This window comes from Vollenhovia emeryi, unplaced genomic scaffold, assembly GCF_000949405.1.
Source record: "Vollenhovia emeryi isolate VEMERY1.0 unplaced genomic scaffold, V.emery_V1.0 DF939185.1, whole genome shotgun sequence".
Taxonomy (NCBI): domain Eukaryota; kingdom Metazoa; phylum Arthropoda; class Insecta; order Hymenoptera; family Formicidae; genus Vollenhovia; species Vollenhovia emeryi.
This window is the reverse complement of record NW_011967181.1, coordinates 214,928-227,609: the sequence shown is the minus strand read 5'-3', so window position 1 is coordinate 227,609 and position 12,682 is coordinate 214,928. Positions and strand designations below refer to the sequence as shown.

The 12,682-nt window shown below is 47.5% G+C and overlaps 1 protein-coding gene across 1 annotated transcript in view; it reads left to right on the top strand.

The window, feature by feature from the left end:
- The first annotated feature begins 2,850 nt into the window (after positions 1 to 2,850).
- The window catches only part of LOC105562614 (eukaryotic translation initiation factor 4 gamma 1), a 34,289-nt gene continuing 24,457 nt past the window's right edge, over positions 2,851 to 12,682 (top strand). The window contains exon 1 of the mRNA XM_012013603.1: positions 2,851 to 3,497. Coding sequence (XP_011868993.1) covers positions 3,482 to 3,497 — 16 coding nt within the window. The 5' untranslated portion in view covers positions 2,851 to 3,481. The remainder of the gene's footprint in view (positions 3,498 to 12,682) is intronic.

Sequence of the window (12,682 nt, the reverse complement as noted above, 5' to 3'; positions counted from 1 at the left end):
TCGTAAGGACAGTTTGCACGAGGGAGGCCCACGCCTGCGATGAGCATGCCGACCAAAGGGAAGCACCACCATCTGTCCCATCACCATCACCCGCAGCACCACCAGCCGCAGCCGCAGCATCACCAGCCGCCGCCGCAGCAGCAGCAGCAGCAGCAGCCCCATCACGCCCCGGCGCAGCACCCGCACCAGCATCCGCACCAGCACCAGCACCAGATCATCCTCAACCAGTCCGTCGTGCACTCCCCGCAGACCTACAGCGCCGTCGTCACCACCAACACCCGCTTCTTGAACGCCGGTAAGTCTTGGCAAGCCCGTCCCATTTATTTCATTGCCGAGGCGGGACGAGTCCGAGCTTCGCCGGGACGCGCCTCGGAGCGAAAACTCGCCACCCTCGTGGGCCCCACGCACTCGCGTGCTCGCCCCACGAGAGAGACTCTTGTTTGAGGTTAGGGCGACCACGCGGCATGTGGCACGTACGCCGCGAGGAAAGAGGTACGGCCACGTCCCTCCTCGACGTCGCCGTATGCCGCGTGCCGTATGTCGTTTCTCTTTTTAAACAACTGTTCGTCCACGTACGTACGTAAAGTACGTTTCGATCGAGGATGTAAGCAGGGGGGGGGAGGAGGGGGCGGAAGTAGGTGTAGTTTGCCCGCGAGAGGAAAAAAAAACTCAAAACGAGCGAGCACACGCCAGTTCTCCCTTTGCGGGGGGAGGGGGGGGCGCGATCGCGCCGATGTGTGCCAACGGAAAACTGACCTTTGGAGGCCGAAAGTACCGAACGGGCGATTCGCGGAAGGAAAAGACGGTCGTCTTCCCCTCCCTCCCCCGCGTCCGGCTTGCAGCTAGGTCGCCGGTCGAGCGAATCTTATTTTTCGTCTCGACACGACGCCCTGGGATCCGCCCTCGGGCTTTTCCCCCCCCCCCTTTTTCTCGTGCTTTCGCTGGAAAGAAAGACGCAGGTTCCGCAATCTCGTAAACAGTTGACGTCGGCATGTGCGGATGCTCTGGAGAATTTCGTTCATTCGGACCCGTACGCGCCTCTATTTACGCTCTCTAACCGGTCGTGTTTTCGTGTCCCTTCGGCTGCCAATTGCACGAACGTGAACGTAACCCGAGAAACGTCGCCACGGCATCGCCGCGGAGTCGTTTTGTTTATCGGGAGATCGAGTCTCGATGCTAGAGATTCGGCTCGAGCCGCGGTGCTTTCACTTTCGTCCTGGCTCTCTAGCTAACGCAAATCGCCGCCGTAACGCTTTATCGGAACGATCGGCCGCTTATCTCGGCACGCTCGTTCGTTCCCCGTATCGGCGGGTACGTGTCGGCGTAGCGCGTCTACTTTTTTTTCCCCCCCCTTCCGCGTTTCCTCTCTCTTTCCGCGCTGCCGCAAGCTCTCGGCGAAACAAGGACGCGGCTTTTCACCGCGCGAAATAAACGGTAAGAGGACGGATAATAAGCATGCGCGGCGTGGCGGTCGAGGCGGGCGAGGAGGGCGAGAGGTGGTGACCACGATTGGCCGGCACGACGTGTAGCAAACTGTTGAATCGCGCCTATTAAAAGCGGAGGTGGGAGACAGAGAGGAGCTTCCTGCGTGCGAATCGCGACGTGGCCGTCTCGGTAATCGACGATGCGTTTGCCCGGTCTTGGAAAGAAACAACGAGCGATAATGTCGAATGTGCCCCTCTTTTTTTTTTGTTCGGGATTCTTTCCCCGGCGTTACTAAAGGAATTGGGAAATGAAGGCGATATTTCCAACATTACTTTGTGTAGCCTCCTTTTCATTCCCAAAACAATGGAATAGGCCTTTTCCGCACGTGCTCCGCTAAGCGCTCCGATTGGTCGAGGCACTGGTGAGAATGACTGAGACTTTTCACCGTACGTACAAGTTGGCTGTAATGAAACCGTCGCTCGTCGTTAGGCTTATCTTTAGACGCGGCACCAAGTCATTAGGCGAACGGTAATTTACGATAATTTGTACCGGTGCATCAGTACACGTGGTAAAATGATTTCTGGAATCTCAATTCTAATGCGTAGGCGAGATTGATGCGCGCCTGGTTGGTCTGGAGACTCCAAGGACGACCAGAGGATTGTACAATAACTTGCAACGCTCGATACAATTGCAAATGTATATCCAATTGAAATGAATGTATCGTCTCTTGAAGCGCGAACCCTCTTCCGAGACCCACGTTCGCTCGCTGTAGTCTAGAGAGTCAAATTTCTGCGAGTCTTAAGCTTCCGCTACAATGATTCTCGGTTCTGTCTACAATGGTCGTAGTCGTAGTCGCTCGATAAGAATTGATCAATCGCAGTCGATTATTCTTACGACTACGACCATTGTAGACAGAACCGAGAATCATTGTAGCGGAGGCTTTACAACTCTCTTACGGCCAGTCTCTGATTACAGAGTCTCTAGCCACATCGAGGCGCCATAGTGGGTCCAGACATGTCTCTTTCGCTATTCGTTCCCGTAATATATGTATAGCTGGATGATACGGATGACATAAAATAGGTATTTTTTTTCCTCGCGACGTATGCCGCAAGAAGGAAATGTGACTACGATCCTGGCAGCGCGTGGAACGAGAGCTGTCTGTCGTAACTTAATCGCGGCAGATTTTTGGAAAAGTTTTCCGCGCGTGCACGTCGCGGAAACACGATGGCAAGAGATTAGAAGGAGTGACGTAGAGGGAGAGGGAGAGGGAGACGGATCGTAAGGCCGCGCGGAACGCGGCGCCTCACGGAGTCGCACGGAGGCAGCCGAGCGGCCGCTTCGGGTTGGTACATGTGGCAATCGGCGGCTACGCAGCCAGCGCCGCACTCTCGTTCCGTTGGACGTTCGCAACCTCTTCGGGTAGGAGCATATGGTCGCGGACACGGACCGCGCGTTTACGATTCTTCGCTAGTGAGTGCCCCGTTGCCGAGACCGCTCGACAGTGTCGCGTCAAACGTGCATGTAAGATTCGATCCCGATTATTTTCTTTCTTTTTTTTTCCTTTTTTCCCCTCTTTTTTTTCTCCCCTCCGTTAACGAGAGGCACGAGTGGTTAGCGGTCGCGCGTAGCGCAACTGCTGCGACCGGGGGTTCCGCTCGGATCGCTACTAACGCGCCCGAAAACGTCGCTCGCGAAAACGCAACGGAGAAAGAGAGAGAGAGAGAGAGAGAAGAGATTCGTTCCGTTCCGTTCTACGCGGAGGTTATATAATTTCCCCGGAACGTTCTTTTCGCGTCTGCTAACTATATCGGGATAACGCGCGAATCTCGTCCCGTTGCCGACACACCCGATAGAGATTACTGCTCATGCGACCGCGCGTGTCACCGTGCACCGACGAAGAAGAAGGGGCGGGCGATATCGCCGATAGACGGTTGCGTCAATAGGGGGAAAAAGGAGAAACATGTGCCCGACGTGATACGGCCGCGTACCTAACGCCAGTGTAAACGGTCGCCGACCACCACCCGCGCCCGAGACGACGCGACGGCCCACGACGGAAATGTCCACGTTGATAGGTGAGTTTGTCACGCGCGCGCGCGCGCGCTCGCGCGCGCCGACGTCGCATTCCTCACGCGCTTGCATATTTCACTCGCACTTGCAATCTTTTCGCGCGACACTTGTTTTTCGTCGTGTCATTATCGACGCGTAATATTATATTAGCGGGTGGCAATATTACGCAAATTGGTGTTGCTGAAAGTTTCGGAAGATGTCGCGGCGGCGTCGAGTGGCGTCTGGTAGCGGCCACGTGACAACGTCGTCGCTCGCCGCTGACCTGCCTCTGCCCGATGTTTACCGAATGGCGAGTAAACGCGCGCGACACGCTCTGCGCGCTGGCCTGCTAAACACGTGTCATCCCGATTTCGCTTGCACGCGAGAGCGGAGACGGCTCTCCGCTTCCTTTCCAAATTCTCATACGTGTGTCCTAATGTCGCACAGTTGCTCTCTTCCCTTGGGATGGACGACCGAACGCTTATCGTTCCTTTCCGCCCTTTCCCCGACCAGTCCCCCGCCTTCCTAATCCGCAGGTCTTCCTAATCGACGGCCCTGCATTATTTGCGTTTCCGGTCCGATTAAGTGAAACGACATTCCGTGAATACTTGAGATATCTCTCAAATGTAGTATTCTTTAAATCAACAAGCGTCCATGTTTTAATAATGATATGTCGTCGATATACCTGGCCCATCTTATCTCCTTTCTATTCGCTGATAAGAATATCTCGTCGCCTTAGTCGACGCGACTCCAAGAGAGAGAGTCTTGGAACGTCGTGTCGCTCCAAAAAGCTTTCCGGGAACTCGATCGCGACGCGTTTGTTTTTACGCCGAGGATGCGGTAGACGATGCTCCGTTAGACGTCCGGTGCGTTGTCTGCTCAAGGTCTCCTCTCGAACCGTCTCGTTGAGCGAGGAATCCGTTGCAAAGGGCGAGTGAAATTGCGTAACGCATGTTTTCCGCCATAACGCGTTGACGGTTGGAAATTTTCTAGCTCGTAGCCAATGGACACGCGCTTAAAAATTTGGTCGTACGACAAATGTAACAGCCTAACGCGAACAAAGTTGAATACATCAGCCAGCTTACTCGCTCGCATTGTCGGTACCTTTCTCTTTCCGACTTGCGAATGGATATTCCCTCGAGTAAGATGGCCGAGTAATAAGCGGTCAGATCGATTAATTCCGAGATCTGATGTGCATGCCAAACATTCTGTCCATTGTCGGTTGATGCACTTAACGGTAAATTGGAAACCGTTCTAAACCGTTAAGGTAGGACGTTGTACGTTTTTGAGACGAACCAAGAGCCGATGACGGAACAGGTGCTCCGAAGTTAACTTGAAAGTAAACTTGTTGAGAGCTTCGCCTGTTAAATCGGCCGACGCAAAAAGTGTCGCTAGACCAAGCACCGACGCGATCTTCGCTCTTTCCGATTGTCAGTCTTGAGGTAAAGAACATGTCACTCTCTTGTCGCTCGTTCCCTCCTAGGTTCCCAAAGGAAAAGGAAATGGTAGAATTAGCATTGGACACATGGATTGAAAGTAGAGTTGGCCGAGAGGGTATTGCGATTTGCGGCATTCTTCGGGCATTCATCGGGCATTGGGTCAAAGATCCCTTGCTGGTAATCGGAGTCTGGTCATAAGAGTCCAGTCCCATAACCAACTCTTATGGCCAGTCTCTGATTGCATGGTCTCTAGCTGGGACATAATGAAAATAAAATACGACAAAGTAATGTCCACTGGGCATTAGTAGGCATCTGGCGTACATGATTTTCGTCTACTTACCTCTCGGAGTTTGCGCAAGCGGCTTAACGTTATTGCCCGTTTACGCGACATTATATAATTGTTGCGCCTCTGTCGAAGAGAGACACGTAAGCTGAATACACTTACGTCTGTTTCTACCAATGTCAGCTAACATCAATCTCGGTTTAACTTGCATTTTATCTAATCTCCTTCTAGTTGGACGAATAAGAGAAAGATAAACGTGAGATTAAAGGTCACCTATGTCGGTAGAAATATTGGTAGAACGATCGAGGGACGAAAGAAATATTTCCCCTCGTGGACACTCCTCAACGTGGATTCGATTATGCAGTCGGCCTGGCTATCTTTAGGCGTTTAGGTGTAACGGTTGTTTTTCGCGCTTGGCGTTGTTTGAATTTCCTGATGACGTAAAACGACCGACTTTGAAGTCGTTCGGTTTCGAATAATGAGGCTCGCCACTCGCGGACGACGCGACGACGGGTGAAAGGTGGCCATCGGCGCATATAGATTCGAATCGAAGCCGAGGGATAGACGGAGAACCGGCAGAAAATGCGCATTCCTGGCAAGGCCGCTCGCTCGAGAAAGAGGCCATCGAACATCCGGGGAGAAACTAACCGTACTTGATTCGCTCGCTTCTCCCTCTTCGCCGACTGATCATTTTACGGTTACGTTACGTTCGTTGTATAGATCGTCGGATTATCTAGATCACGTGCCGTTCGTTATCTTGGGCTTCTGCCGATTTTCCGGAAACCACGCAATTTTTCAGTCCAATTTTCCAATTCACGCTGTTCCCGCGACTCGCCTTTGTCTTGGACGAATATCTATACGGTTTTCTTTCCCGTGTCTTTTTTTTTCTCTCTTCAATCTACAATTTGAATGCGAATTACGACAGCGTGTGTAATAAATTAGTTCGGAGCAAGTCTGCTGGCGGGTTAAGTCGCACGCTCTAACATTGTGACATTTAGCACGTGTGCAAAGTGTACCGGCCATTCCGCTGAACCAGCTCCTAAACAGTTCCTGGTAGAAAGCGCACTTTTACACGCGACTGGATAATTTTTTTAATTTCGTTATGTATCCACGCGAGTCAAACATTAAGCTCGCTTTAGGCGATCCTGTAATTCACGTCGGGGTTTCAGGCGAGAATTCCATTTTATAATGCTTGTCACGCAAGGACCATTTGGAGACGCTAAATGCAAAGCACGCATAAACACACCGCGTGTCAAGGAAAATGCTCTACTACGAGATAGCAGCTTTTCAACGTCACACCATTTTATCAGAAATCTTTATTCGCAACGATTACGCGATGTAATAATGACTTTTCCCTCAAACAGATTTCATTCCAAGGGCATTGAAACGTCTGCAAACTCATAACTCAAAAATTGATAAATTTTTTCAAGGATTCCAAAAGTGCCATCTCCACACTGATGTCTTTGTCTAGAAATGGTCTCCCACAAAAAAAAATTCAGAAACCAAGGAAACATTATGTATTGTTGTATTCACATATTTACTGAAATAATTGAGATACGTATCGCGTACCCGCATTACGCGTCATATAACGTCCGTAATGTATTTTTATGCCGTAGCACTTTCATTCGTTTGCAAATCGAATTCCTGTTGTGCAGTTGAAATATGTATTTTTTCTTGCATGTATCTAGAGGAAGAAAAACTTGATTTGTTCCTAACTTTTCAGGTCGGAAATGGCTATTTTCTTTACAAATAAATATAAAGATTTTCCGGACCCGGGAGGGATTTCTCAAGACTCGTGTTTCACGGAAATCTTAAATACTTTTATGCATCGCATACATTTGTCCGGCAAAAGTGATTTTTTCCCTCTCTATTGTGAGAACCATCGAATCTTTGAATATTTCAAAATATTTTGCCAAGAAATAGTTATGTACTTTTATGCTGTAGCACTTTTATTCGTTTGCAAAACGATTGCTGTTGTGCAGCTCAAATACATTTTTTCTTTCGTGTATCTAGAAGGGGGAAACCGCTGACAAAAATGTTGTACACCAATGCCTAATAATGCCCAGTGGGCAATACCTTATCTCATTTTATTTTACCTTACCTTATTTTATCTTTATAATGCCCGAATTAATGTCCAAATGCCCTCGACGGTATTACCTTCGGTTCATAACTTCTCAGGCCGGAGAAATGACCATTTTCTTTAGAGATAAAATGTAAAAGATTGTCTGGACCCGAAAGGGATTTCACGGAGACCTTTTAAATGTTTCTATGCATCGTAGAAATTGGTCAGGCAAAAACTGTTTTCTTCATTGTGAAAACCATTTTCAAGAATTGTCCTAAGAAGAAATAGTTATTGAGCCAGTATCGTTGGTGGATTTGTAAGCGTACACGATCGGTCTGGAAAACGGTTTTGTCGAGATTTTGTGGCTTTCTCCTGCATGGAGAGAATTTTCTCGGAAAATTTATCCTAAAAATGGTGTAATTCGTGGGACAAGACGACATTTCGAAGAATTTTATTCGACTTTCTTGAAATGCCTCCGTGTGCGACTGTACAGTCCGTTATTATTAACAACAGCATGGTATCATTGAAATATAACTTATTCGAGTGAATAGACCTGTTGTTAAGCTCCTAAACTTAACTTGAATGATACCATGTCAGACACTGTCGGTCTGTATACAAAAGCCACATAATTAATTATATTTTGGCAATTATAAGAGCAAAAATTGCCAAAAGTGCAGAATCACTCGAGCATTTCCTTAAGGATCATTTGAAAGCAACCGCTGTGCAAAAATTCTCGCCAGGTCAGGAATAGGTTGGACTCACTTTTGTTTGGGCACCCTTTTGTTACAAATCTTGGAAATGTATAAGAAAATTCGGCGTTTTATTGCAAATGGTTGGTTTCGGGGTGAAGCGGAATACCCGGATTCTTTGGGAAACTACAGGGGTCTTTTCATAGCAAACAAGTTCGCAAATGGCATAAAGAAAGAATGTGACGATGACTCTGCGATTTCTGCACTCCAACACGGAATGTTTCTACCACGTGGTCGTTATCCACGCGCCAATAAAGAGGCGGATGTTATCAGGTAGGCGAATAGTCCCGCCATTTCCGTTTCGGTTCTATCTCGCTGCGTGCACTATGTTATTTGCCGACGATGTTATAGTTGCAGAATGTTGACGAATATTGTTGGAAGGTCGAATATATTTCATATTTGATTTAAGACTAAACAGTTTGAGATGAAATATTGGATTTTTCAACGTTTTTATACCCGCAATCAGTTTGTCGAGTAATATGTTCCTCGAGCTTTCTTTTCCCCCATATTTCGCAGATTTGCACATTTCGATCGATTTGCAATTAATTGGAAAGAAATGTTGAAGAATTGTCTTTGCCACGCTAAATTGATTCAGTCGTTACACGCTACATTTATTATGTTCGGAGACGTCACGATCGATATTTCCCGATGCGGTCTGCGCGACATTTTCTTACTCGCTTACCGACCGAACCTTCTCGAAATTAGTTAGTCGATTCACAGCGTGGCAGCGCGATACGCACGTTTTTCACCGTAAATGAGAAATTTCACCGAGCGGTATCGCGCGTCGGTCATTGTCAGATGGTGAAATCTCAATGTATGATTGGTCGGCGGTGTAGCGCCGCTTTAGCGAAACGAGCGTCCTGACGAGACGGCGAGAGAGAGAGAGAGAGAGAGAGAGAGTCAGGATCGAGATAGGCGCGGTCGTGGGATATCATTGAGGGACCGTTCAATTAGGCGGTCAGGGGCGTCGGGAGAGGGTTAGGACGCGACGTAATGCGTAGGGCAGGGCGCGCGAGCAAGGATGGCGAGGGTGGCGAGGGTGGTAGGTCGTTGCCCGGTGGGGACGAGAGGGGTGAGAGACAGAGAAGGCCGGTAAATATCGACCCTTCCCTCGCGTAGACTTTCCGTCTCCCATCCAGACATTCGTCGGCGCGCAGTTACCCTCTCTCTCCCTCTCCCACTTTCCGCGGGCTGCTAACCTACCGAACGCCCACACGGAGATGGCGAGAGAGGGAGATCGTACTATCGCTCGACACCACGAGGTTTCCATGCTACCTTTCCAAGGTCAACGGCTCGGAGGCTCAAAGACCCCGGGGAAAAATTACTTTTACGCCCCCCCCCCCCTCTCTTTCTCTCTCTCTCTCTCTCTTGCGCGCCCGATCGCGACGACGTTGTGGGGTGAAGATGACGCGAGAAAAACTGCCCGCCCCCGTCGATTCGCGAGCGATCATTAAAAAGTTGCTACGGACTCTTGGACGGGAGTCTGCGTCTTGAATAAATGAGAGAAAAAAGACGCGGCAGCTCCGCGCGTGCTAGATATATATTTTCGGTATGATTCAGAGCCGTGTTTTCGCTCGAGGACTTTGAACCTTCGCTGTCTCGTCTGGTCTGAAACCTTCGGGCCGAGACAGTCGAAGGTTGCCCGAGGTTACAAGTCTGCGTTTTCTCTCCTCCGTCTCGCATAGAGGCTACTCAACTATCTGAAAAATTTGGTTGCTCGGTTAAAGCATTTCGTACGCGCTAGTGCGAGTCTCTACCTGATGTTCTTTTCAACTCTTTGGTGTTTTTCGAAAAATAATACGCTGAGCGGGATACCGAGGGATCGTTAACGTTCCGTCAAGAACGGCAAGGACATGAAAAGAAAAGGTCTAGAAAAAAAATTCCCACGGTGTCACATTCCTGACCAATCCATAAATCATCCAACCCTTGTAAATATCCGTGAAATCTCTTGTTCCAACATCCTGTAATATTTTTCGAGAATTGGAGAGAAATACTCGGCAAGAGGACAGCCTTGGGCTGACGCAGTTGTGACGGGAGAAAAGGCGAAACGATGAGCGATCCGAGACAGATCGACGGCGCGACTCGTTCGTCTTCTCCCCCGCGATGTAGGTCACGGGGGTCAGGCGGTATATCCCCCTTCTCGCGCCTATCCTAGACCAGAGGCGGCGAATCTAGGCTGTGGGCAGCGCGCCGGGTGCATATAGGTATCGATCGGTGGTTCACGGCGGTGCTGCAGCTTGGCCTGGTGCACTGGCGAAACTGGGTTACCGCCTCACCTATACGCGATACCGCGATTCGCGAATGCACTCCCCTTCGTCATCCCCTTCAGCCCCTTCATCTCTTTCGGCTACCGCTACCACCCTTCTCTTTCACCTTCCACCTTGTGTGCGCGTGTACGCGTCCTTCGCTGTACCATCCTCCGCCCGACACGTGTGTGTAACCTGTGCTCCTTTCTCCCTTCTCGTTACGGCAAAAAAGCACGAAAATTACTCAATAATACTTGGATCAAACGTTATTGTCGTACAATAACTTTAAATGCCTCTTCACATAAGCGTGTATTGTAGCTTCCTTTATCTCTTCTAATCTCGTTGGAGAATTTTCTTTTAGATAAACGCTCGTGAGTTGAAACTTGTTTCAAGTCTGGAATGTTTCAATATTTGATAATCTCTTACTTTTTCAGCAAAGTTTACCGTGATATTGAAATATGTAGAATTATATTTAAAACACTCATCCAATTATCCTCGATCTCTTCGATTGTTAATTTGGAAATTCTTTCGTGTGTCGTTAAGCGAGGAGATTCAAGCGAGCAAGGAAGAGATGTCGAAATGAACTTTTATCTCTCGTTAGTCCTCCTTAAATAAATACGAATCAATCAGGTTTCCATCGATTAATATTGTCTTTCCTCTGGCTCGTGAAAAATCATTTAGGAAACTTGAGAAAGGAACAAATATTGCAACAACAGATGTTTATAATTTTTGTAGCTTATTTATAATTCCAAGGATTAGCAAGTGTGCGTAATGCTGCATCAATCGCTTTGTTATTATTTTATTATTCAACAAATATCGTTTGGGAAAATTGATGAAAAATTTGAGAATTTTCAAGGTTCTGGAAAGACCGTTAGAATTTTTATCCGTGTAATACAGTCTCAAGGTAAATAGATTTTATGAAACGAGAACAAAAGTGACCTTCGCAGCAAGAGGGATGACCAGAGTTATTTACTTCCGTAACGATCGAGCTACATGCTAGACAAACAATAAGTTTTTACAGGAATGCGTTTCGAATCGTTTTATTCAAGTATTTCTACATTTCAATTTCTTTCCAAAGCTCTCTTCAAAGTCTTGACCATTTTGACATTTTTTTTTATTATACATATTACAAAGGTTCAGCGAGCTTCCTGTGACCATGTAGCCTTCAAATGTCGAATCTTGACATTTTTCACAGGATTTCCAATAAACAATTTAAATTGGACAATGTGTCATTTAACAATTCAAAATGTGAAACAAAAAGCTATTTGTTTTCTTGAGCCGATAAAGGAAGGACCAGAGTATTTACTTCCGAAACGGTCGAGCATGGTTTTCTTGAGCCGAAGGATAAAAGAGGGGACCTTGGGGAATTCTGTTTTAATACTGCGTATTGTACGTTTGCCGAAAAATATATGTTAACGTTAATTACGCTTAAATTGTTTAAGCATTGTTAAGTTATGTTTGTATTTGCCGCACTTGCGTCTCTTGGCGTCTGCGTACTGCCATCGTTATCCATTGTGCTCTATCGGACGCGTGTATAAAGATTACCGGCGGTTCTTTGCAATAACAATTTTACAGATACGTATAAATTAACATCGTCGTGCCATTAGAGCAGAATGACGAGATTAAATTTCCTGATGCACTTGGTGATAAAATGCGTACGATGAGTACGACATGCGTTGCTAACACAATAAATAGACAATGTGTATTGTAATGACAAACGATCTAGGAGACCAGAAGGCTCCCTTTATTATCGCGACAGTCTGAGGATAAGAACTAGAAAGTATTTTGTTTTTCTTAGAAAATGTTTGATAACTCTTTCGAAGATTAATCGGAGAAAAAAGGGGGGGGGTATCCTAAAGTAAATTTCTAATTTTTCCATCATATATTTCGAAGACCTTGCTTGTTCTGCCTGTTTTCAATTGCGGTTAAACGATAGCGGTGTACAATTACGAGTTTCGCTACGCAGGAAGAAGCAATATTTAAGTGTTGTAAAGATCCGAGAAAATAATTAGCGTTTGTCAAAGCGATTGTTTATCTCTCCTCAAGCCATAATAAGCCGTTTGGGTAATTATGCATAAAAGGGGCCTCCTCTCCGATTTGCTTGATTTTTAAATATGTTGTTGGGGATGTCTTTCCGAGTCATTTCATATATATACAGGGTGTGCCCTAATACCCGTATGTCCCGTAGATGGTAGATAGACCGGGGCAAACTGAATAGAAAAGTTCTAAACCATTTTGCAAAATTCGCAATAGTTATCGAGAAATTAATTTTAATGGCTGAGCGAATGAGAGCGTAGAAGGCGGCAGGCCGGACTCGGCAGGCAACGGTGGGGCGTCATCTAATAGCGAGAGGTGGAGCGGCGCGCCGAAAAAAAGTTGTCACGCAGCGAGCGGCGAGCTTTTTTGACAACTTTTTTCGGCGCGCCGCTCCA